The sequence below is a fragment of the Lipophrys pholis genome (assembly GCF_963383615.2).
Source record: "Lipophrys pholis genome assembly, chromosome: 2".
NCBI lineage: Eukaryota > Metazoa > Chordata > Actinopteri > Blenniiformes > Blenniidae > Lipophrys > Lipophrys pholis.
In genome coordinates, this window is record NC_137636.1 from 18,098,524 (window position 1) to 18,124,920 (window position 26,397).

The 26,397-nt window shown below is 40.9% G+C and overlaps 1 protein-coding gene across 1 annotated transcript in view; it reads right to left on the minus strand.

Annotated features, from left to right (window-relative positions):
* Positions 1-25,103, minus strand: part of LOC308106645 (CUB and sushi domain-containing protein 1-like) — a gene marked incomplete at both ends in the record, with an annotated part of 411,609 nt that extends 386,506 nt beyond the window's left edge. Inside the window, one exon of the mRNA XM_080458503.1 lies at positions 24,968-25,103. Coding sequence (XP_080314629.1) covers positions 24,968-25,103 — 136 coding nt within the window. The remainder of the gene's footprint in view (positions 1-24,967) is intronic.
* Between the last annotated feature and the right edge of the window lie 1,294 nt (positions 25,104-26,397).

The following is a 26,397-nucleotide window of genomic DNA, read 5'->3' on the forward strand; positions in this document are numbered from 1 at the left end:
TTCTGCCATTTTTGTAATATATAAGTAAAATTCACAGACACCACAAATGCTGAATCAGGATACCGGAAAACTGCAAGTTAGTGTACAGTTCCTGTGTGTCTATAAAAGCTTTTGTATTTAAGGAGTAAAGAGGCAGCACATATGAGCATTAGTTCCTGGCATTAAAAATCCTATTGGGTACAGGAACAAATTAGTTTTTATATCTGTATGCTGCTCTTGGGTCCCTCAATCTTCCACTGGAGGGAAAGTGATGGTAGTCAAAGACTGAGAGACTATTTTCTGGTCTGCCTAATGTCGTACTCATAAAAGCCCCGAATGGATGAGTTTAACTTGACACTCATGACCCCCTGAGCTGTTGGCAAAACGCTAATGGATTGTGATTGAAGTTCCAAGTCCACAAAGTACAGGATCTGCATTCGCTCAATGGTCTGGATCTCAACGGCGGCATGTCTTTGTTTTTTTGTTTGTTTTTACATAGACTGGTGTCATTTAGACTAGTTTCTAAATATGTCAGCATGTTATTCTCAGGTCACGGACGGCCTAAACCCAAAATCCTTCTGTATATGTAGGTATGAACAATCAGATGAGAAATGGGGAATAAACTAAGATTTTAAAGAACAACAACAGTTTAATGTAATTTTTCCTGCATCTCATTTCCCTCCATCTTTCATTTTTTAGATGATTGTACAAAATATACCCGAAACTATGAGTCAATGGAGAAATTCACACTCAGAGACCAAAAACACCAATCTGTGAGCACAGAAGACAAAAAATATTTCTTTGCACGTTGTCGGAAAGGAAACGCTTGTTGTTTCCACTTATTGGATCTAGAGAGTTTTTCTATTTTTCTGTCAATTTTCTGATATGTTACACACCAAACAATAGATAAATAATTTAACTGTCATATCAATTATGAAAATAATTGTTACTTGCCGCTGTGAAACTGTTCTAACAAGTTTTGGCAAAGCTATGTGAGAGATTAAAGAACAGTTGGATTAGTCATCTCTATCCGTGTGTTGCTAAAGGATGCAGCTCAGTGAATGCCAAGATGGAACCACTGCACAATCATATTATGATAAGTAAATGGACCAGGCGCAAGCACTGGATTGTCTTCAAGACTGAAGAAAATGATTCCGTGGCAACATGTTTAAGTCATTTCTGTAATACAGCTTTATAATGTCAACAGCAGAAAGCCGTATCAAGATCCTTCCTTTACGCATCAATAATATATTTATTTTCTCAACAGTTTTAAGTAAATCATGATCACGGCAGTAAGCTGCAGGTTCATTGCATAAAAGTGCTTAATATTTGTGGCAGCTTCGTGCAAACACTACGTCTTTACACACATAGCCAAACATGGTCGTTAGGTGAGAAGAAACTGTAAAAGGGATGTTTAATTTAAACATTTTCCAAAAGTGCATGCTCTTTGTATCAAGTTGTGATGCACAGAGATGCACGAAAGAGGATTTTGGTGTACAATAAGGAGAGATCATGCACCAGACTGTATTTAGATTACTTAATTGAGTTATGAGGGAAACAGTTATCAAATGAGACACTCTCCACAAACTATACGTGTCAGAATCTTCCAGGTCAGAGTCCAATAATAGAACTGAGCATCCTCTTTCTAAATGACTACAACTATTACAGTAGGAATCAGACAGCAAAGAGCAAAGGAGCGGAAAAGAGAGGAGAGAAGAGGCGCATGAAATCAGATCACAAATCTTGTGAATTAAGGATTCACTCAAAACTCGGCTGGCACTCCTGCCAAATGTACAAACATCATCTTACATTCAAATGTGAGTGTTTTATCACAGTCCAGCAGTGGTCACACTGAAGGAATACACCTTTGATACCATCAGACTCACCGTACTTAATAGAATTACAGTCTTCTTATGCAACTCAAGAAAGGTAGCAATGTTATTCATGTTCCATTCAAGTTTGCAATCAATAAAATAATTGAATTCATTTTGATCAATCATTTAAATACCTAGATTAAATCACCTCTATGATGAATTTGCTTAAGCCACATTTCAATTTCACCCATTGGTTTATGAACGTTGGAGTGATACACCAGTGTTGCCGCCTCACAATCAGAACATTCATAGATTGATTCTAAAGGCCAAAGGAGCTTTTCAACATGGAGTTTGCATGTTCTGACTTCCTGTCAATTCAGAATCATCTATGTGAGAACTCACATGGGTGAATCAGAGAAGAGGAAAAGACAGATGACAACCTTTCATTCTCAACAGTTCTCTGCTGAATGTTCAGTGGTTAACAGCTCACATATCTGGTATTAGAATGGTAATGCTATCAATTACAAACCCAGAGATATGTCTTTAATCCCAGAGATACGGAGCAGTGCAATTGAGAAGCCATCACTGATGCTGTCATGCGTGAGCCCAGGAGGTGTAGGCTGGCAAGATAACCATGACAGAACATGTCACATGCATAGCTATCACTCTACATCCACATATAGCATCCAGCAGAGAAATTACACCGTAGCTGTTTCCTGTAACAGCCAGACTGGAATGGCCATCAAGTCACAGACAGGGAGAAGGTTGAAAGTGAGTCCAGGTGAGTACTCGGTAATGCCGTGCAGAAGAGCCAGGGACCATGTGTGGCACTAGTGAGTACACTGGTACACTGATAAGTGTCTGCACAAATCCATCTGCTCTTTTATTTCCTAAGGAGCAAGCCATATTATGGTGCGGGATCTCCAGTTGGTTGGGTAATCTGACTGTCAAGTCAGAAAATGCAGATCTTCAGTCTATTGAAGACGAAAATCATAGAAACCTCATTATCGAAAATCTTTCTTATTAGCAGACACTGAGTCCTTTCTACTGAAAACTTGAAGGCATTTAGGGACGGGGCCGATCCAATCCAGTATCGGGTTCTGATATCAACGTAATTCACGGATCGGAAATTTTCGATCCAACCTGCCGGTATTTCTGATCCATGGGCCACGTTTGTGCTTCACTCTGCTGAAATGACTCCACAAGTGTTTCCCTGCCGCCGCTATGCTCGCTGCCTGCAAAATGTGGAATGGATTTCCTGAACGGAGGCAGGTCTCATTGAGACGCAAAGTAATGAGTCAGCTAATCCGTTCCACAGTTTGTAGCCAGCTCACAGGTTAGCGTAGTAGCACTGTGCCATCCAACTTTTTATGACAACATGTCTGTTTAGACGTATTTTACGTTCAAAACGCCACAAAGCAAGACAGAAACGTGCAACGTTTGCAAAGCCATTGTACAGCGAGGCATCCTTTCTGTAGCCAGGCGTCACCGTTTTAAAACGCCAGCTCACCGAGGAGAACGGTACTGACCACGGCATCAAAACAATGAAAAGCAGCTCCTCCACACTGTAGCAGGCAATTCACACCTCCGTGAAGCTGAAAATAGTCCCAATCGTTTGTGCTGGAAACACTGCTGTTTGTGCTGCGTTGCTAAAGAATTTCCCCAGGGATTAATAAAGTTATTCCGAGGTTTAATAATAATAATGGCTTGGATTTATAAAGCCCTTTTTTTCGCTGACTCAAAGCGCATACAGAGACCATTATTCATTCGCACCAGTTCTACCAGTGATGGTAACACAGCTGCCAGAGGCATGGCTGCCATTTTGCGCCAACGGCCCCTCACCAACATTCATACAAGGCAATGTGGGTAAAGTGCGTTGCCCAAGGGCACAACGACAATGACTTTTTGATAGAGTGGGATTTGAACCACCAACCCTCCGGTTATTGGATGACAGACTCTACCACTGAGCCACGATCTCAATTTAACATTGTCCCAATTGAACAAAACGTTTGCATTGCTTCCTTTTCTGACCTTATACTAACCTCAAGTTGCCTTAAAGCAAACAGAGCTCTGGTATCGGAATAGTATCGATATCGGCAGATATACAAATTCGGGTATCGGGATCGGTTCAGATATGAAAAAATGTGGATCGGTGCATCCCTAAAGGCAATGCAAGGCCCCATCATGCAGACATAACAGACACATATACCTTACTCAATCAATTATTCAGTGACAGAATGCAGCAGAGGTGATGCTTTCATTGAATGTTATATTTTATTAGATCTCATCACCTTTTTCATTCTACATTTCAACTCAATTTTACAGAAGATTTTATTCTATTCTACATTTGTATTTTTTTTTAATGTGAAGATAAGTAACATTTCTTTTTTTTGTTTATTGATTGTCATCTATTGTTAGGGATCGAACTCCACCTTCTCTTTATCTGTTCCGGGGAAAATATGAAAGAAATTGTGTGATTATGGAGTGATAATTGTAGAGTTTCAAATATTTAGCCTTTTTTGTATGTGAAGCATTTTGTCCTACAATTGTTTCTTTTTATGAAACGTGCTATATAATTAAAAGTTTGAATGACTGATGATTTTGTTAAAATGGTTTACTGTATATATTCGTTAGGTTGATATGTGTTACTCTAGTTTTCCTGAATGTGTTGGATGATGGATGGTTGATGGATGGATGATAAACTAGTCCCAAGTTAGACCAATAAACGTACCTTAAAAAACATAAGGATACAACTATTGTATAACTTTAGCTGGCAATTCTACTCTATGAGACTAAAAGAATGATAAGAGGAAGATTACCTCACACGTTGGTGGGCAAAGTTCAACATTCAGCTGCAGCAGAAATGTAAAGGCCTTTTCTGTTTCAGAACCTGTTTTAGTCATGAAAATTAAAGGCCAAACTCAGCAAGAATTACAAATACAGCTACACAACAATTCCTATTATTACTTTACAGAGTATTTGGTAAGTGGTTAAGGGTTGCAAAAGTCTTCTACTGACACAAGTGCTTCCATCAATTTCTGCACAACACCATAAATGCCTTTGAGGGACAACTGTCAAGAAATGTTTCCCCTTTATGAGTCATTTTGTTGCAAAGACAAGAGAAAGAGTAAAAGGAAGTTGCGTAATTGAGGCGAAGGGAGGCTATAATGGATTTTTCTCTGCACTTGCCTTTTGCTTCTAGTCATTAGAATCTGTTCTGGGCAACACTTTCATCTGACACAGTCATTTAGAAGCATACATTGTCATAACTGGTAACAATCAACATGTTAATAAAGCCCAGGTTGTTGACGAAATCCTATTCAGCAAAGACACAAAACATCACATCAGTTCAGAGTTACTTTTACATCGACGCAGTGAAGACGGGCTGGTTCTCACTGGATACAGTATTTCCAAGACTGACAGCTGGATGGTAAGTCATGCAGAACGTCAATCACTGCTTCAAGCCTTTTTTTCCCCCCTAAAGTGTGAGTACAACATTGTGTAGCAGTGTTCATATTCTTCGTGTTTTGTAAGCTGAGTCATTGCAGAAAAACACTGCCAGTACTCACAGAAAATAGACTGGAAGGGAAAATGTCGAGGTAAATTATTCATAAGGTAACCAACGACAGTACAACTATAGTGCTGTTGAGCAAGGCACCTGACTGAGTAACTCCTGTTTGTGCATGATGATACCGATTCAACGCAAAGGCAGCTGAAAGAGAGTCTGTTGTACTCTCCTGCCTCCCTAAAAAGCAGATTATAAAGGCACAATGTTATTACCACCTGCAGCAAAACCGAGAGGAAAACCAACTCTGCTGCCATCAATGACAAAATTTAACAAGGAAACAATGTATTTGAAATATTCACAAGTTCTCAAAGTACAAAATGTTCAACTCAATTAATGGTGATCTAAACACCCACTGCTCCATGAACGTGATGGGTATGTAATTGTTTTGATTCATGCACCAGTAGCCATTACTTGATTATGGCACTGTGGTTATGGATGCCATGATTATCAATGCTCTGAATAACATCCTATCGAGTGGTGCATGTGTCACTGTTGATATACTGAACACTAATCATTACGGACAAGACACATACTATTTTGACAGCAACAGAGGTCACTTTCAATTGTATCATTGCTGCTCGGAAGAAATTAAAGGGAAAGTCATGGGAGGAAGGGAAATACGAGATATGAGCATTGACAGTTGTATTTTGAGTAATAGTGCAGCTGGCCAGAGGTCCTCGACTCCTGTCATGTTGTAATATCTTATTGGAGAGGAAGAAAGAGCAGGAAATAAGATGTGGTTGACAAGACCAGAGACATCGCTCTGGTTGTGCGAGCCTTGCCGTAAGCGGCCTCTGATTTATGTCACTGCCATGATGTCTTGCTTTGCATGCATTATAAAGTATTCTCATGAAGTATTCACCATATGACACATTTGCAGTGTCAAATTTTTCACTACCAGTTCTTCACCTTGACCCCAATGTGCCAGGTTTTGAATCAAGACACCTTTGATGAACAGCCCTGTCAATAATGAATGGTACAAAATGTTACTGTGGGTTGTAACAGTAAATCCATCTCCAATGTTTAATAGCATTTATGATTTTTGCATCATCTAACAAAAAAAGAAAAACTGAGTTGGTGGGGAAAAAGGATTGAAACCACATTTTAATGCATGGGAAAATCCACGGAACAGTGCAGAAAAAAATACTGACATGGCAAAAAACATGACATACAGAACATGGAGCCTGTCACTCAAACTTCAGCTGAATACAGACAAAAAAATAGCAGCAGTCAAAAAGATGAGACACAGCATGTGAGCCACAAAAAGGAAAGGAAAAGAAAAACATGAACCGCTTACTGCCAATACATGTTCCACATGTTTCCCCACTGTGTGAGGTCTGACTGACACAGCACTGCCACCTCATCTCAATGTCTTATCTGTAATGCTATTTGGCTGGAATAATATAATCTCTTCAGAAGTGTGTACAATGACAAGAGATAAAGACAAACATTTTCAACAGATATATTTGTGATCTTTAATCAGAGTGAGCATTTAGGATCAGCAGGGATACAAGAAAGAGGTCTCATGAAGGGTGGCATTTGAGAAGTAAAGGCTTTTTAATACTTGTCTAATCTAATCTATTTTCAATATTGTATTTTATGAGATATTTTGTATTATGTTATAACATGTGTGAGATTTATATGTATGCATCTTCATTTAAGTTTCTACCTCTTTTTTAAAATCAGATTCTATCTCTAAAATGATTCGTTCTTAAATGGTTTTTAAATCACTTCTGCCTCAATTGTATTAATCATTGTTAGTATACCTTTAAAAACGACTTATCATGAAAATGATTTTGCACAGTCTAAAACTTAACTTTGAACGCAACACGTTCAGAGTGTTTATGCGATATGTCGAAATGAAATACACAACCCCTAAATGTTGACAGTTTTCTAAAGTTTTTCCCCTCAAGATGAATTTTAATTAAGACATCAACAGAGATATCAGTCAACCAAGGAACATCCACAGCTAATCGATAAAAGACAATTTGGAGAAGAAAAAAAATGTGCACACAACACCAGCAGGGCCTCAAATTAAATTGACTGACGCACATGAGGAGCCGTAGTTTAACAAAACCATGTACCATACTGTAGGTAAATAAAAGGTAAATCCATATTGAGTAGAACTTGTGACTCAGCCCTCCACAGTAGTCATAGTTTTTGCAATTGGCTTCCTACTCATGAACATTCATTTCTGACCCCTGAAGGCTAATAAAAGCTAGCCACAGTGTTTTGGTAGAATTCTGTAATCATTTTAATTTCTTTGAGGAGAAACTCCATTGAATGCACTTTATACTGGAATAAAGGTTCGGGACATCAGGGCTCAAATGTATTTATTTATTCATTTATTTACACAAAGGATGGCGTGGAAGGATGCATGGATGAATGATTTCCACATTTTACTACAAAGAAAACTCAGATTATTGTATCGGTCATGTTGACAGCAGACTGTGTAAACAGAAAATAGCTTGCTGAGCTGAGGTTTACAGATTGATTCCCTTGCAAGGCGAGAGGGGCTCAATGCATGTAACTGATGCACAAATCTGCCAGTGAGATATACAGCATCTTCACGATTTTCCTTTATTTCATAGAATTATTATAGTCGTGCCACTTTTTTCAAATACAAAAAAGCAGAGCTGGCAGTACGATTTGTAAGCTTTCAGAATCAGGAGCGGGAACATTTTTTCAGGAGTACAATAAATGCACCTGGATTTTCCTCGGTGTCTAGTGAGAGGTGAGGATTCAGTTCCGAGGGGGATTTCAGAAAAGTGTAATGCCGACTTAAAAGGCTCTTTTTTTAACCAAAATTAGCATGTGATATTCTACATGAGTGTTGTACGGTTTAATATGTTGCATGATAATAAATCTCTCAGAAAAAGAGCTGTTTAATAAATTATAAGTGTGCCCCTTTAGAATATGCCATATGTATCAATATACTTATAACAATCTTAACTTGAGTAATTGGCTCACATAGGAGAGAAAAAGTGAATTACAGTTGCAAAATAACATATCAAATTGTATTATGACATAATTATATGGTAACATAATATACATGGTGATCTAATGACATATACTTTATACATATAAATGAGGTAATTAGGCGATATCGGAGCAAGGTTGTTAGTGGATGAATAAAATAGCATAAAGGCTGGTGGGTTGGCTGGCAGAGACGATTCACTGCTGATGTTTAAGCAATTATCCTTTTCCAATTTTCTGACCATAACTCCCAGGTAGAAGATCTATCATCTAATTAGTCACTGCTTCCAGTCAAAGGCACATTATTGTGAAAAGCGGAAAGACACAGGCAGTAAATAAAAGGAACAGACACAGACATGCAAAATGACAGCTGCCTGCAACTCGCTGATTCGAGGTACGACGTTTCCTCCAAATCCACCAATGACAAAGCAGGTGCAGTCCTTTTTTCGTTGAAATAGAAAGGTGAAAAAACTATCAGTAAACAAGACATAAGAGAAGACGTAAGTGGTATGAGCATTACACAGAATGAGAAGAAAAGGTAAATAGGCTGGAGAGGGCGGGAGGAGCTGCGAGGGAGATAGAGGAATAGAAATTGCACTTCAGGACAGAGAGAGCGAGAGGAAGGAGAAGAAAAAGGACAACAGCTAAAAAGGATGAGGCAGTGATAGGAGAGAGATGCAGAGGAGAACATTATATCAGATCTGAGTGGAGGAAGTCATTTAGTTAAATTTAGCCATCATTTAGAAAGCTCTTCAAGTCCCCCCCTAAACAACTCCACACCAGCAGGCTATTGGATGCCACAAAATGCCTGCTGCAATCAAATACAGGAAAAGGAGGGAGGGCAGAGAAGAAATGAGGGAGATAGGAAAAGAAAAGAGTAGAGAAGAGGAGAGAGGAGAGGAGCAGGCTGGCTATGTGACACCTCTCTCTGTTTTCTGTCTTAGTCAGTGCAGTGACGTCAGCTTTTTAACAGCACTGGTGTCAAATCTGGCCTCCCTCCTGTTTCAAACGCCAGGAAAGCAGCCTGAAAGAGATTATTAGGCAGCAAATGTGGATTCTTTTTGTGTATACCTATTTATTTATTTTCTAATCATACACAGCGGATGGACACAATCTCAAAAACACCTGGTGCAACTTAATGTCACCTCTGTGAAGCTTTAGATGTCCAATTCTGCTCTCTGTGCACCCCCCACTTACAGAGGAAAAGTGTCTAAGAACAACAAACTGGGAATTATGGCATTGCTTAAAGAGCAGATTACAGTGAGCTCTGCATTGGCATTTGCAGTCTACAATGACATTTCCTCACTCATTCACACACGGAGCAGCGAGGATAAAAAGAAGAGACATACAGAATTATATGGTCCATATCATCTGGAATAAATGTTGCAAATACAAAGAAAGTACCTCATACCCAATTCTATGGAAATATTAGACATAAAGGGTCATGAATGTCTCTGCAGACATCTCAATGGACATGTGCCTCCACACTGCACCAAGCACAAACATTATAACCACAGGAAGTACATTAACTTTTTAATCATTCACATTAAACTGCATACAGCAGTGCATCTAGTTCATGATTAAATATTTACCAGCCTATAATACAGGGGAAACCGTGTGCTATACAGTTACTGATGCACAACATTAAGTAATTTCAGTACGATATGATTTATACTTTATTTTTTCAGTAATGTTGTTTTTAACTCCTTTACCTCGCAATCATTCAGAACCTGAAAAGAATGTGTATATGTTATATGGAATTTATCAGTCCTGACAGTGTCGATATCTACAATATGCAATAGGCGATGTAGACATTTCATGACATATTGATATATATTCTTAAAAAAATATATAAATATTTGACAAAAGTCTTTACCCGCACAGTTACTCTATATTATTTTGACTTCTGAGTACACATACCACATTTTAGTGGCTTGCATTGTTTGCACACTGGGTAAAAATGAAATGTATTTTCTCAAAGCAGGCAAACGAATCAAATAGAAACTCCAGGAGCAGGTCAGGTACAGTAACGAAGTCCAAAAACAAAGGAAGAGCAAACCAGGAACAGACGAAAGGGACAAGGCAAGCATGGACACACGGGTGTAAAGGTGTTATAAACACTGGCAAAGGAAGGACACGGGTGAAACGAATCAACTCAATCAAACGTCAAAATAAAACAGGAAGTGACAAACAGGATGTGACAAACAGGTAAGTGATGCAGACTTTACAGGGGAAACAGTGTGCTATACGGTTACTGATGCACAACATTAAGTACATTAACACACATGAGGATCCGTGACACTTCGGTCTCGTTGGCAACCTTGTGCCGCGGTCCCACAGCACAGTACGTGCCGAATACAGTGAGGCAAAGCCCACCCAGACCCAACTCAGTTGCGCAGTCCCGCCACAGAGAGTACGGTTAAAATGTTGGCTGGGTTGTGAAAGACACAGGTATGTAACGTCATCACAGTGGTCGCAGGACCAACGCAGAAAGTTGCGGCCGCAGCTCAGGCGGTCGTCCGAGTAAAGCCTTGCGCCTCCGTTCTCTGTGACTCAGCTTGGAAAACGTTCTCATTCTGAACAGCAGTGTCCAGCTCCGGCTGAATGTCCTCTCCTTCTCATATGGAGAGTAGCGTCTGCACCTCGTCGGAAGACTGGTGTGCTGCATGGCGCGCTGACATTTCAATAAACCGAGTTAACAAAGCAACCAGTGTGCACAAAGCAACGTATGTGGTCTTTTCCTAATCTCTGCTGTAGTAGTTCTTGCATAGAATCTATATCCCTCAATATCTTGTTAAGACTAATGTGCGATTGACTCAGTGCACTTACGTGCACTGTGGATGTGTCAGTCAGAGTTGGTGCTACACCAGCTGTTCGTGAATACCGACATCAGCCATAACAATATGAGTTAATATTGTGTCGCTCCTGCTGTTGTAGACAAACCTGCCCTGAAATGTAATCACATGGATGACACTACACCTCTGAAGATGCACTATAGTATCTGGGTCAAAAATATTGCATCAGATCTATCAAATGCTGGAACTTGTGAGGTGGGGCCTCTATGGACGATTTGTCCAGCACATCCCACAGATGCTCAATTGGATTGAGAAGCTATTATTGGTGCTTTCAGTAGTCTTCATGGGTCAGTATGGCCATGATGAGTGATCTGAGGCTGTGCAGCTGCATACACAAACTGTGTATTCTGATAGCCTTCGATACATTAAATAGTAGTAGTAGCTCATCTATTTGATCATTCTGCACGGACTAGCTTTTATTGAGTCTTGAATGCCCGTGACCGGTTCGCCTGTTTACCGCTTTTATTTCACCCCAGATAAAATGCAGTTTTGGAGCAACTCTGACACAGTCGTCAATTGAACAACTCGTCCAGCTCACTCAAACCGTTACACTTGCCCCTTTCTTTTGCTTTTAAAAATTGGAAGACTAACTAATCATACCTTATTAATCCCCTTGGATTGGAAGTCCTCTATTCTAAATTGATGTGTTTGGCATAATGGCAATCTGGGGAGCTGGTGGGGGTCAAGGGTCTTGCTCAGGGAGCCATGGTGGTGGGTGGTCTTATGTGGGGATTGAACCTGTGAGCTCCTGATCCCAAGCCCACCTCTCTAGCCTCTCGGCCACCACTGCCCAAAAACAATGTTCTCTTGTTGCATTATATATATATGATATAGCATTTAAACTCGCCATTTGTCATAATGTTACAGCTGATGTATCTGAGAACTGCCATGATGGTTGTTTTATGTTTTTTTTGTTTTCGCCTCATAGAAATATTGACATATGGAGAGCAATATCCCGCTTCATGGACACAGCAGTACACTATAAAAGGGATAAATAAATCACTTGGATTGTGACTATCCAATGATGTAATAAACACTATTATCATTATTATGGCTGGTAAAAATCCAACCAATGCTACATTTATGTTATTTATTTAGACGTTGGGTTTTTGTATTGTATTCCCTTGTTATTTTTAAGGTATTAAATGCCTTGATGGCATCATCTGTTTAATTCGTATCCTGTTGTGTCTATCTTTGGATGTCATAGCATCGTGGGAACGCGATGGTGCTGTAAGCTCCTCTGGCACTCGCAGTATGAGGTGCCACACTGCTGCAACTAGAGCAAAGTCAAGAGATAATGGCTTATTGTCTGCTTCCCCTCAACCATCAACAGATTAGAGGTGTGCAGACACACTGGCTCTCCCTCTTTTTATTCCTTCGTTCTCCTCATGTTTTTTTCTCACATCTCCTTCAACTTTTCTTTTGTATAAGCCCAGGCATTCTTCATCTCACCAACACGTACTCTCTATTTTCAGACATCTCCTCTCTGTTCACTGCCAGTAGCACGAGAAATGCAGCATCAGCCCACCAACTACCACCACCCCTACCCTCTTACTCCACCTCACTCCTTCAGTACTAAGTCTCTGTCTGTGGTAATGACCACCAACAGAGGATGATGTGGCGATGTAACACTTAAGCAAGCAATCTACAGAAGCGACCAAAGAACCAAGAGGAGGGTAAATCAGAACAGAAAGCCGCAGAATGAAAGAACAGTCAAAAAAAATAAGGGGGTATTAAGAGAAGCGAAGGAAAAAAGTGCAGGAATATTGCAGACGAGCAAGGGAACAGCACAGGAAAGGGCCGAAATGAAGTGAGGGATCCAAAGGTTGGTGAGGAGGGGAGCGTAGAAGATGTTGTGATGAAAAGGAGCAGAGAATGAAGAGACAGAACGAGAGGAAGCAGATAGAGGGCAGATGAGACTGTGACAGGAGAGTTATTTCAGTGGTCATATAGACATCTCAATGAAAATGCCAACAACCTAATCAAAGGACTCGAAAGGGCAGAGAGAGAGTAGGAAAATGAGACGCCAAACGGGGAGCGGAATGAGAAGGAGTGAGGCTCAGGAAGTTGATGAGGGAGGATGGACGGATAGGGATGGACGGAGAGAGATGGAGGATAGGCATAAAAATGGAAAAAGGGATGAAAGCAATAAAAGTAAGATAAAGGGATGGAATTTAGCAAGAATGAATAGCAGGTAGAGAAGCGAGGCCCAGAATGATACATATACATATAAATATAAAGGAAACGAGCAAAAGGAAGGAGAGGAATCACAGTTCCAGATGAAAAGAGGGGAAAAGACATGAGGCGACAGAAAAAGGGCAGAAGGATGAAAGAAAAGAGATGAGATAAGGAAGAGTGGCGAATGACAAAAAGAAATGGGATGAGAGATGGGAGAGGGGGAGAGAGAGAGAGAGAGAGAGAGAGAGAGAGAGAGAGAGAGAGAGAGAGAGAGAGAGAGAGAGAGAGAGGGAATCACTTGCTTCTTGACATTCAAGAAGCATTACTTGAAACTCCTCACAGAAGCAGCTTATTGTTCAATGTGCTGAAGATGTGCTGAAGGACTTGATACTGTCTCTGCTGAAGAAATGCAGGAGAATTAGAGCAAATTTGAGTCAAGAACTTTTCTCAAAAAGTTCATAAAACAAAGCCTGATTGACATATGGTAATGAAAACAAAAGGCAGAGTGGATTCATTCGTAATCCATCACCCTGCACTTACTTCGCTCCTCTTTGACTGTCCCACCTGTCTGGATCTCAACACCAAGGAGAGAGCTTAAAGTCTGTTTAAGACTCTACAAGGATTTGATTGTGAGATAGACAAAGAGACTGAAAGCTGGACAGAAGTGCTGCGTTATTTAGTCGTCATTTGTCAGACAGGAGTAAGCAATTGCTTCGGCTCAGCTTTAATGGCCTGTAAAGGACAATGCAACATCAGTTTTCATACAGCTGTGTGCGTGCGTGCGTGCGTGCATGCGTGCGTGCGTGCGTGCGTGCGTGCGTGCGTGCGTGCGTGCGATACTGCTATAGCTGGAGTCTTGGAGCCTTTTACAACCGTCCTTTTATTATTTCCTTATCACACTGCTTAAGGCCTTCCCTCCCTCCTCCCTCCCTCCTCCCATTTCCACTCTCCTTTTTTCCATCGTCTCTTCCTTCTTAACTCCTTCCCTACTTCACTCAGTCACTCCTTATCCAGCTCTTCTCCATTTCTCTGCCTCTCCTTTTCAGCTGACGGGCAGATAATGCTCCGTTCACACTTATGTCAGCATTGCATTAAAAGTACAAAATTGCAGATTTGAGTGATTGAAATATGTTTTTGTATTTAAATTAATGATTCGTTTAAAATGCCTCAATTGTCCTATGTAATTTAACTATCTTTATTACAGATGCGTTCGATTTGATTTTACTGGATTTTGGTGGATAAAATCCAGCAATTTCCCTCCAGGATAGCACAAGGAAGCATTGGTAATAAAGCACATTGTAGTCTTTAATGGAAACAAATAAAAGCTAAATTTAACAAGGAACAATTTAACAGCCATCATGTGTTAAGAACGTTTCTTGGCCTTTGGACCCTGGACGCTCATTCCAAACCTTTTTTTTTCTTGTAAGGTTTAAACACAGTTAAGATGCCTTTCCTTTCCTCCATCTCTTCATCAGACCCCCCTCCCCCATACCCCCACCCTCTATGGTTGTGCTTGGCCCGTTACAGAGGTACCTTGTAAAAAGCCTTCAACAAATCAGCAATTGCCTCAGTCACTCACATAGCCAGCCTGTAACACAACCAATCAGCCAGCAAGTCAGTCAATCAATTTAACAACCAGTTCATCATTTAGCCGGTGAATCAAAATGACAGTCAGTCAGTCATTCCGTATGCCGGCCAGTTTCACACCTCCTCCTTCCTTCTTCGTCTTCACCCACTGTCCCTATGGGGCTGTGCTGCAGTGGCACAGTGCACCATGGGACCTTTTCCGCGGCACTCCTATGATGTTGGTTTCCATAAGCTAACCTCTCTTAACATCCTCCCAGTTCCTTCTCTCCCTCCCGCCTCCGAAATTTCCCAGCGTCTTTTCTTCTGCCTTCTCTGTCTTGCACGCTCTATGCTCCACGGGACCATTTTTTGCTGTGTCCTTACGTTGCAAGTTCAACACTGCGAGCGACCATTACCAATCATTAAAAATGGATAGAATAAGAACGATGATACTAAGAAATGATAGCCTGTGGCAAATGCATTTATAGGAAAAACATACACACACACACACACAAACACACACACTTGAAAATGCACAAGATGCAAATTAACACACAAAAAAACATGCCTTTTTTTTTATTTATTTTTTCAAACACATAAAAATGGTCCACATAGGGACAACAGAACGACACTCAAACATACAGCAGGGCTCCAAAAGTAAATACCCCAAATTTGAGATATTTTAGATATGCGCCGTATGCTTAGGCCTCTGCTCATTTGCACACAAAAACTTCCAAGACTTTAAGGAAATATACATCTCACTAGACAGAAGAAAATACACCCATTCATGCAAGTTTGTGTTTGACAGTAAACAGCATCACATAGAAACAAACTCAAAGTCAACACATAGCTTGAACCTCACAGCACCACATTAATATGACACGCAGCTTTACAGCTCTGGCATGGTCACACTTAAAATCTGTACACACACACACACACACACACACACACACACACACACACACACACACACACACACACACACACACACACACACACACACACACACACACACACACACACACACACACACACACACACACACACACACACACACACACACACACACACACACACACACACACACACACACACACACACACACACACACACACACACGATGTCTCGATTCTGTGGCACAAACATTTTCGGCTTACACATGGACATTTACACACAAAAGGGCACCGGAGCACACAGCAATCCCCACAACGCTCCCCTCCAACGCATGCACACACTTATAACCCCAACCGGTTAGCAGTTTCCTCTTGAGAGACCAAGACAAACTCTTGCACATTCTCACTCATTCTTCTTTGAAGCTATCTTATGCAGACTTTTTAACTTTTAACAGATAAAGTGGTATAACAACACCTGTGCACTTTAGAGCAGTGAATATGTTAATGTGAGTGGCAACTGCTTTAAAATGCCGAACTGTGCTGCAGATAAGTGGGGCACACATAACTATCCAACTAAAAACAGTGAAAGACCAGGAGATGGGAGGTGGCAGTCAGAGGAAGAGAAACAGTCAGAAACGTTAATAAACAACTGGCATTCTTTGCCAACCTGGAGAGTAATTATTGCTGTGTGCTATGTATTTCCTTCTGTATGTCTCACTGTCTCGCTCTCCCCCTAAAATCACATTAATGGATGAAAGTAGCTTCTGCTGCTGCTGACTCGTCGCTTTGAAATGGAAATGTAACTCATTGGCTCCATATGTAGAGCGCGCATGCATGCACGCAGACACACAACAAGGGACACCCAGGCAAACACCGACACACACACACAGACCGTAGGTGTGCTCTCACATTGTCTCACCACACACACACACACACACACACACACACACACACACACACACACACACACACACACACACACACACACACACACACACACACACACACACACACACACACACACACACACACAATGCCCTTAAACCATGGAACTAAGTGAGAAAAATACTGAAATAACACTAATGTAACATTACCAGGCACATTAGCCTGCTTAATGTTAGCCCGCTAGCCAGCTATTAGCCTACAGCTTATAGAAAATGTCATGCTGAAAGAGGTAAGGCGGAAATAATGAAATAGCAAAAGTGCTACATTGACACACACATTAGCCTTTAAATTCAGTGAGCTGCTGCAGTACACCAACAGACACACTGAGGTTAAAGCTGCAGGGTGGTGGAGAACATGGTCTGTGTTATTCAGTCCAGGATTGAAAAAAAAAAGTCTTAACCCCATTTAAATGCCGTTCAGAAAAACATTCAGCACATCAGCTGACCACAAGCTGTCATCAATGTAGGGTTCTCCCTACCTGGATCAGTAAGTGCGATACTACTTCCATCTGGGTTATTTAAGCTTTCTAACCCTGGGATATGCCAGTTAGGAAAATTTTACATTCAGACCAACAAAGACATTTACTTTATCCATTTATCCAGGCCACTTTAAGGTGGTCCTGGATCAATGGATCTTCCATGAAGTGTTGCATGTGAACCAAAGAAAAGTTTGTTTTTATATTAGTTTTTTTTATTGTGTGTTTTTACAACTACATTATTTGCTACACAGTAATCCAAGTTGTGAACAATTCGAAACTGTAGAGTTTAATTTACAAGACGACATAATTCAAATTCATATACATATTGAAATATACAGTATATAACACTTTCACATTTGTAAAGAGCAAGATTGTTAATCAAGTAGGCAACTTACAAAATTTCAATATGACAACAAGAAAGTTTTTAACACTATCCAGAAAACTGGCAACAACACACCACTGCATCTCAGGATGTTTTACCAAGTAAATATAATGTAATTTGCACACCAAATAAATCAATAAAAGCAAGCAACCATTTTGAAAGCAACAACAATTGTGCAGTGCATCATTATTTCTTGACCAGCAACCACAAGACTGCATGGATGATTATCCTGCATCATGTGATGACACATATAATTGCTTTTTTTCTTGATCATTTCTTTTATGGTATTGCTTCAACATAATGGACAAATAAAGAGAACACTATCACACTATCAAAGCTGTGAAACTGGGTTGTGTTTCCTTTGTCTGGATGTATAGATATAATGCTAGTGGTAGTGCAATGCTTGGAAAACTAATAGAAAATGTCTTTGACCGAGTAGATACAATCATGATCATACGAGTGTAAAAACTATGTATAATCCAATGCAAATTATTCTTATCATACAGATCATGAAATATTTAATGGTATTCAATAAGGTAAAAATATTTTTCTTTGTTTTTTGTGTTGAATCTTGGTTGTTGTCTTAGTTGTCTGCATTACATGTCAAAACAACTGACCAATTGACTCTTCACTGGCATGTAGAGATCAAATAACGTCCTCCGAAAAAAAATTAAAAATAAAATTTGGTTTCCATGAAAAAGACAGATCAATGTATTGAAACATTCTATTTTGTTGAAGAAGTTCTGAGAGCTGGTAGATATAGTTTGGTACCTAAACTTTTACCAAAACAGACAGAGATCTGTATTCAAAGCAGCCATGAAGCAGACAGTACAGAGCTCCACTTCTTGAACGGAGGCCACCAGGACGCATAGCAAACGATCAGAAAACGGTGGAAATTATGTACTTTGCTAAAATTGGCAAAAATGTACCATAGCCGTTGATGTTCTGAATAATCTGTCAAATTAAATTTGGATATTGGTTTTCATGGATGTCTTGTAGTCACACCAACCGATCTTTCATTATGAACTCCAGTTGAGAGGTTCATTTCATGCTTATTTTTAGAGCTGGCTGGCTGAGTAATCCTGTGTTATGAAATAACCCTCAGCTCCCACCACAGCGAGGCGTCTGTACAAGGTACAGAAAAACAGCAACAAACTGCTGTGCCAAAAGTGGCCGCAATTAATGCGCTATAGCAGTCAAATGCAAAGATTAACCTATCACGTAGAGTGCACGTTCTTATAGCTTGCAGAGAGAAGTAGCTCATGAGAAATGCATTTGGAGTTTAATATTTTAAACTGAAACTCTATTTAAACACAAGTTTACATGAGTAATGCAAAGTTTAAAAAAAAAAGATAAATGCAGTGATTTCTGTTAGGTTTGAAGATTTCAAGAGGAAAAAAAAAAAACACATTAACATGGTGGTTCAGGAAAAGAGGTTGAAAAACTAAACTAGACATGGCATTTACTCATGCATACTAATGGAGGGTGAAAACAACACTGGGCCAGCAACGCGGCGTCACTTTTATGATGTTCGCAATTTCAAGCGCTGTTGTGCTTTTTCATATGATATACACATTCTCTTTTATATGCTGTTTTCATGCTGTCCCCTCAGATTTAAAATGACAGATAGATGTGGGGCTCTACTGTGTGTGACACAGTATTTACGGCAAGCATGAAATATCTGAGTCTAGTCATTAATATCAACAGATTTTAGGGGCCTGTTTGTTCATGCCTTTAGGTCAGTTTGGTGGAATTCCCTCTGTATCTGTGGTATAAATCCAAGGCAGACAGAGTTATGATGTCATTACTTAATGCCAGACATTACTAGCCGAGCAGCATAAGATGGAAAAGTCATTCCTGATTAATTGCATCTGCCGGGGAATACATTTTCATTTTCTCTTTCATTTTGTCTCCCCTGTACAGCACTTCTTCTCGCTCCTCTCTGTCCTGTTTTCTCTTTAACACGCTGGTTCTCATTTCAGCCTCCACCTCAATCCCTCTCTCTTTCTCTCTGTGTTCACACATTTTCACTGTTCCTTCTCACAGTCTCTCTCTCACTGCCCTCTCCCTCCACATTAGTGTACTGTATGTAGGCCATGGCTCTTTTAAAGCATGTCATTTGAACACTATAAGGACAAATAACTTGTTCATTTTGACTAGTTAAAAAGGTTTTTTTTTCACTCTACCGTCACCCAGCATAATGACCCATGCATTCTTAACATGGACTCTGATAAATAATTCTTCTGTGACACCAACAGTAACACCACTTCACTTGAAATGTTCTACATGTGCATTAATACAGATTTAAATATCAGGATTGTTAGAAAGGACAGAAAACTACCCCTTTTTTTTTTTTTTTAAATCTCTGAGCAGCTCTATTTATCTACATATGTACTTCTAACACAAAACGACTGCTCTCCATTGAAGTATGACTTTGAGGTAGTTAACTGTATGGAAGTGTGTGCGTGTGTGTGCGTGCGTGTGCGTGCGTGTGTGTGTTTTCTCTGGTCTCACTAGACGTCTAGAAGGACCCTCAAGTACCTGGATATCATCAGCACTCAATGAGATGCCTCGCGCTTTCGGCTGCAGGTGCACATGCACGAGCTCTTCCTCAAGCTCAGATTGTTTGAAACGTGTGCGATCTTCAGCGTGACTGAGGGGAATCAATTACAATACGAGCACCTGAAAACATTGAGCAAAAACTCCTCTCTTTCTACACCTGCGTGCCTCTGCGTGTCTGTCGGTGTGTGTCTTTTAGTCTCGCTCTCACACACAGAGGTTAAAATTTTAAGTGCGCCTATGCTTCTCATATACAGTGAGCAGAAAATTATTAACACACACACACACACACACACACACACACACACACACACACACACACACACACACACACACACACACACACACACACACACACACACACACACACACACACACACACACACACACACACACACACACACACACACACACACACCCACACACACACACACAGGAAATCCCACTCAAATGTGCACACAAATACTATGAGGCTGTACTGAAAGCCACAAAAAACATGCTGTCATCTGACTTTATACAAAAGCCGTATGCTAAAAATACAAAGAGTAATAATTTAATAATTTTTGTAATTAAAACATTTTTTAAAAACTCATCATTCAAGTAAACCAGTAGATATATGGCTATATTCATCATTTATTCAAAAATGTGACATTGAGTGTCAGCGGTTGTCTTCTCTGTTCTCTTGTGATAAAAACATTTGGTGTCGTCAAACCAACATCTAAAGAACTTTCAAAGACTTAAAGAGAAATAGTTGCGTATGCGCAAGTCAACTGACTTAGAGAAATCTCCAGATATTTTGAATAAATAGAAGTTAACCAAAAGAAAAACCTTCTATGATTACAGTTAATCATGAGGAATTATTCATTTTGTCCAGATAGGCAGCTTCAGTCAAGCACAAGGGCAGTGTGTTTAAAAGACATCTAAAAAATTTATCACAGGACCAGTATGTCCCCAAGACAATCGTGTAAAAGAACATGTTTCTATAGTTGCATGGGACACAAAAAAGCTTTTGCTTTCAAAAGGTTGAGCAAACTTGACCAGAGTCAACTGAGACCTGCTCTGCACCCCAGTTAGATGAAGTGGAGAAGAAGGTGGGCGGCTGGAGGGAGAGAGACTAAATCTCAGCAAATAGGAACTTATAAAAGAATGTGTGTTTGAATCATGAACTAGTTATTTGGCCACAAACAAATCTGGGGGAAAACGCCTGCTTTGAGGTTGTCAAAATTAGATTTTCACATAAATAATGACATGAATCTCAAACAGATTTTTTTTTAAAAAATGTCTATTAGTTTTATTGCAAATCCTCCTACTTTCATGTGTTAACAAGAGTGGATGTGTTCACCAGTGTTGGGCTTCGCTGTAAAACTGACCCACTGCAAATCATTAACAAACCACAGCCTTCCTTTATTTGTAAAGAGAACAGTTTTTTTGGAAAGTACTGATTAATAAATATTTAAAAAGGCTACATTTTAGTGTGTTCAACTAGTTCAGTTTCATGAGAAGACACTTTTTCAAAAAGAGGACACGGTCGGACACATTTGCATGGGCTCTGTGCGTCACCGATGAGAATCTTGAGACCTGAGAGCATTCAGCGAGTGGCAATATCGGACCAGTCAGAGCATCTCTACTACTGATTTTCTAAACATATCCTTTAAATGTTTGTGTTCTGTTCCACCGAAAAAAAAATGTAAAAGCTTTAAAAGCGGTTTACAAAACATAGGATGGCAGGGAGTACGGTTTGTTGGACGTTCAATAAGGTTCAATATAGAACAGTGTTTGAAATGTATAGCCGCCTCAATGATAATATATTTATGAACCCCTCAGTCATGGGATAACAGGTGGTCACATATGGACAGCAATCATTACTATGTGATGACACCTGATCAAAAGATGCCACTGGGAGATTATTGAAAGCTTTGGAAACAGCTAATTTTGTAGATATTTACCACACACGTCTGGGGCCCCCAAAGTCAAAAATGAAACCTTCAGGTCCACATATCCTGGATAATGAATGCTGGATCGTATTATTTCATGATGCATGCTCTCCCTATATTTTCCCCTATAGTTCAGTTTGGTGTGCCTACTGTATTGTGAATTTGTATTAGAAAAACTGCTCTGCTTTACTACTTTAATTAGCTATCTCCTCATAGTGGTCGCGCGTGCGTGCGTGTCCCACATGTGATATTAGTATGCCAAGCATAAGGACAGACACAAAGTCCCAATATCTTGTTGTTTGGCATTGATTCAATGTCAGCTAATTGTCACTGTGTGCATATGCTGTGTGTGTGTGTGTGTGTGTGTGTGTGTGTGTGTGTGTGTGTGTGTGTGTGTGTGTGTGTGTGTGTGTGCATTTGGGTCTAAATGTGCTCATAAGGATAAAAACATTAAAAATCTTCAAAAAACAGACATTTAATCAGTCTTCACTTTGAAAGGGGAATAGAAATAAGTCACTGGAGTCTGTGCGTGCGTGCGTGCGTGCGTGCGTGCGTGCGTGCGTGCGTGCGTGCGTGCGTGCGTGCGTGCGTGCGTGCGTGCGTGCGTGCGTGCGTGCGTGCGCAAGTGATTAAACAAAAGCTTCATAGTCCCAGAGGGAGTCTAAAATGAAGTTCCCAGACATGGTATCCTCAGCAGTGTGTATGTGTTTGTGCAACTGTGTGCATGTGCCAAAATTGTCTTCTGTACTATCCCCTGTAGAGTGTAGTTAACAATATATCAATTATATAAGCGCTAACTGGCTTGTATGGGAATTCTCATCGCACTCGGACAATTGGACATTTCTTGGCTGTAACAAATTGATGAATGAGCTGACATGGGTTCTCCGTCTGTCTGAGCCTCATCCAATGAAACAAGGTAAACATATGTATGCTGGGATTGGCTCCAGCCCCACGTGACCCGAAAAGGGATAAAGTGGTATAGATCGATATAATGTAATCGATATGGTTTCAAATTCTAAGAAATAATGATCAACAGTGAAATAAATTCCAGTTGATCTTTACTTGATGCTCTGAAAATACCTGGCTTTTTATGTCATCCTTAGTGAAATTTCCAGACAATCAATAATTAGCTGTGTGTTGGAATTTAAAATGCGACATCCCATTTAAAAGGCTGGAACCCATCTGTGGCTCGAGATTTAACCAAATAAATTATTACCAACCCCGTCTGTCTTTCCAGATGTCTGTGTGCCCTTTAATTTTATCTTTCTTTGTCTTTGGTTGTGATCACCCCGCAGTCCCTGAAAGGTTTCATTGGTGAATATCATCATGGTGTCAATGCTGACGGATTAAAAAGGTGTGTTACATTTACCATCTAGTTTTGTTGGCTGAATTGAAGAGGATGGAGTTGCAAATATAGTGTAAAACTACCTCAACTAAGAGCGGAAAGAAAGTATAGATTTGGAAAAGGACAAACAAATTGCAAAAACCAACCTCACAGAAAGAGAATGAAGTGGAAGACGGATCAGGGGTGATAGGAAGCAGTTGCTTCAATTACAAACAGCTTAAAAGCCCCACTATCATAGAACACACGATTCTCCAGCAATCACACATTCTCTCAAATCCCTTTATTTCCAGGTTGACAGCCTGCGTGTACGGGAATGCAGATGAAGATGACACAGCGCTCAAACACACACTTTATCTATCTATCCCTCTATCACATGCAACATTTTTACTGTGAGGGAAAAAGACATTGAGAGGAAACAGGCACACGATACCATTACCTGCAAACGCACCAAATATTTGAAGCAATTTAAATGTGAGAAGAAACAATTTTCTTCATGACGAAAGAGTAAGAATTGTGTGTGTGGGGGGGGGGGGGGGACACTCTTGGGAGAGTCTAAGGAAGACATACAGAGGATCAGGCATTGATACAGAGAGGGAGGAGAGGTGCACACAGAGACGCTATTGATAAAAAGAGTAACATTAAGGCTCCTACCAAACGAGGAGAATGTTAACACTTTCTTCTCTATCAGTCTATCTTTAACACCAAGGGATTCTTTGGTCACGGGATTCAGCCAACGCAGACCTGCTGGGCCGTTGACATCCAACATTAGACAATCCACAGTCTTTTGAGACAACTGCTCCACGGCAAGCACGACTTACCAAAACCATGTTTAACTGAGCCTGGGATTTCCTCTCTTCATGTGCACCACATGAAAATCGCTCTCTGCTCTTGCTGCACAAACTGAGAGAGCTGCCGAACAGCAATCAAGATTTCTAACTGTGTCAGAAATCTGGTTTAAGTTGCTCTGTGAGTCATTTTTAACTTATACAAGGAGAATATCTGCACAGCATGCAGGCCCCAAAAACTGAGCAAGCCTCCACTGCTCCCCAGATGTGATAATGTGTCCAACTTGGCCACTGCACTCTGTCTCCCCCTCTCACGCGCACACACACAAACTAAACCCATGAGTGTGCACGTAGACTCGCTCTCATTGCCTCCGTTACACTCTCCTCAACATCTCAGTATTTCTAACAGGCGCACACACGCGCGTGCACGCAGTGCCCAAACCTGCGCGCAAGCGCACAGGGTGCGCGCAGCCTCAACTCTCACTCACTCCGTCACATAGACGCGCACGACATCACCGTCTGCAAGCAACGAAACTGCATGCATTTAACCCCCCTCTCCCTTCGCGTTCTCTCGTGCGCGCGCACACGCACAGAGTCCAACCTGCGAACATTTTGATCCAACACGCGCGCACGTACACGTGCCCGCTTCGCATGCGGGCATTCGCTCACAGCGAAACGCGCAGACGAATTGGAAACCTCCAAAAACTCACCTTTGGACGAGGAGAAATCCCCCATGAGAAGCCCCAGCAGCAGGAGAAGCGGGAGGTCGCGTCTCAGCCTTCCCATTTTCTTCGCATTCAGCCTCCTCCTCATCAGCAGCATCTCCGGCGCTCCCAAATCCGTCATTTTGCTCTTAAATAAATCCAAGCTGGCTTAAATGTTAAGCCTTCTCCCCACCTTGCCGCTCTGCTTGGCTGAAAGAAGCGGAGGGGGGTACCAGAGGACGCCCGTCCCCTCCTCCTTTTCTTTCGTTATTATAGAAAAAAATAAAAACAAAAATAAAAAATAAAAAAAGCACCCGAGGATCAATCACGAAAATCCTCCTCGCACACGTCCATGGTAAGGTTTGGACAGGACGACCGGTGACGGGTTGACGGTCTGAGATCGGGCAACACGCCGCTGGTGTGAGCTGTCATAGCAGAGACCGGAGGACCAGAGGAGAGAGAGATGAAGAGATTCAGTGAAGGAGGGGAGAGCGGGAGAGAGGTGGTCGGTAGGTCCGCACAGCACGGCGAGCGAGCGACGACTGAGACGGGGGAGAGCGAGAGAGCATGGGAGAGAGAGGTAGACCCAGAGAGAGAGAGAGAGAGAAAGGTGGAGGGTCGCTGCATGGGAAAAGTGGGAGATGGTGGAGGAAGAGAGACAGGAAGAAAGAAAGTAAAGAGGGACTAAAGAGGAAAGAGAGATGAAGAGGAGGAGATAAATTACATTCAGGTTGTGGTAAAGAAGAAAGGATGGCAAAGAAATAGGAAAAGAAGGAACATGTTGAAGAAGAGAGAAGGGTGGAGAGACAGATGAAAGAGTAGAAACATTAGTAAAAAAAAAAAAAGAACGATTAAAACAGAAGGGGCATGAATGGAGGTGCTTCAAAAAGTGATGGATGAAGTGAAAGAAACATGTAGAGGGCACAAGGGGGAGAGAAAAGAGGAAGAAAAAGAGGGGGAAAGAGTGGTGGAGAGCAGATGAGAAAGAAAAACAGGTCTGGGAAGGTCAATGAAGTGGAGGAAAGAAGGATTTCAAAGAGAAATAAATATGGAGGAGGGAAAAATGACTAAGCAAAGAAGAGAGAAGGAAAGGTCGATTTCAGAATAGAGAGAGAGAGAGAGAGCGTGACAATAAATAAGAAAGTGAGAAGAATTTTAAAAAGAAATATTTGGAGAAAATGAGCAAAAGACAGAGGAAAATGAGGTAGAAGAAGAAAGAAAAAGAGGGACATGAGAGTGAAGCTGATGAAGAAGCAAAAGTAGGAAAAAACAACCCCAAGAAAGGGAGCTGGTACAAAGAACTGAAGTGGTGACTGCAGAGAAAAATAAAGAGAGGGAAAACACACAGAGAACTAACCAAGAGGCTGAGAGGAAGAAGAGAGAGAAATGAGAAGAAAAGAAAGGCCCGAATCAGACGAGTAAAAGATGCATTGCTT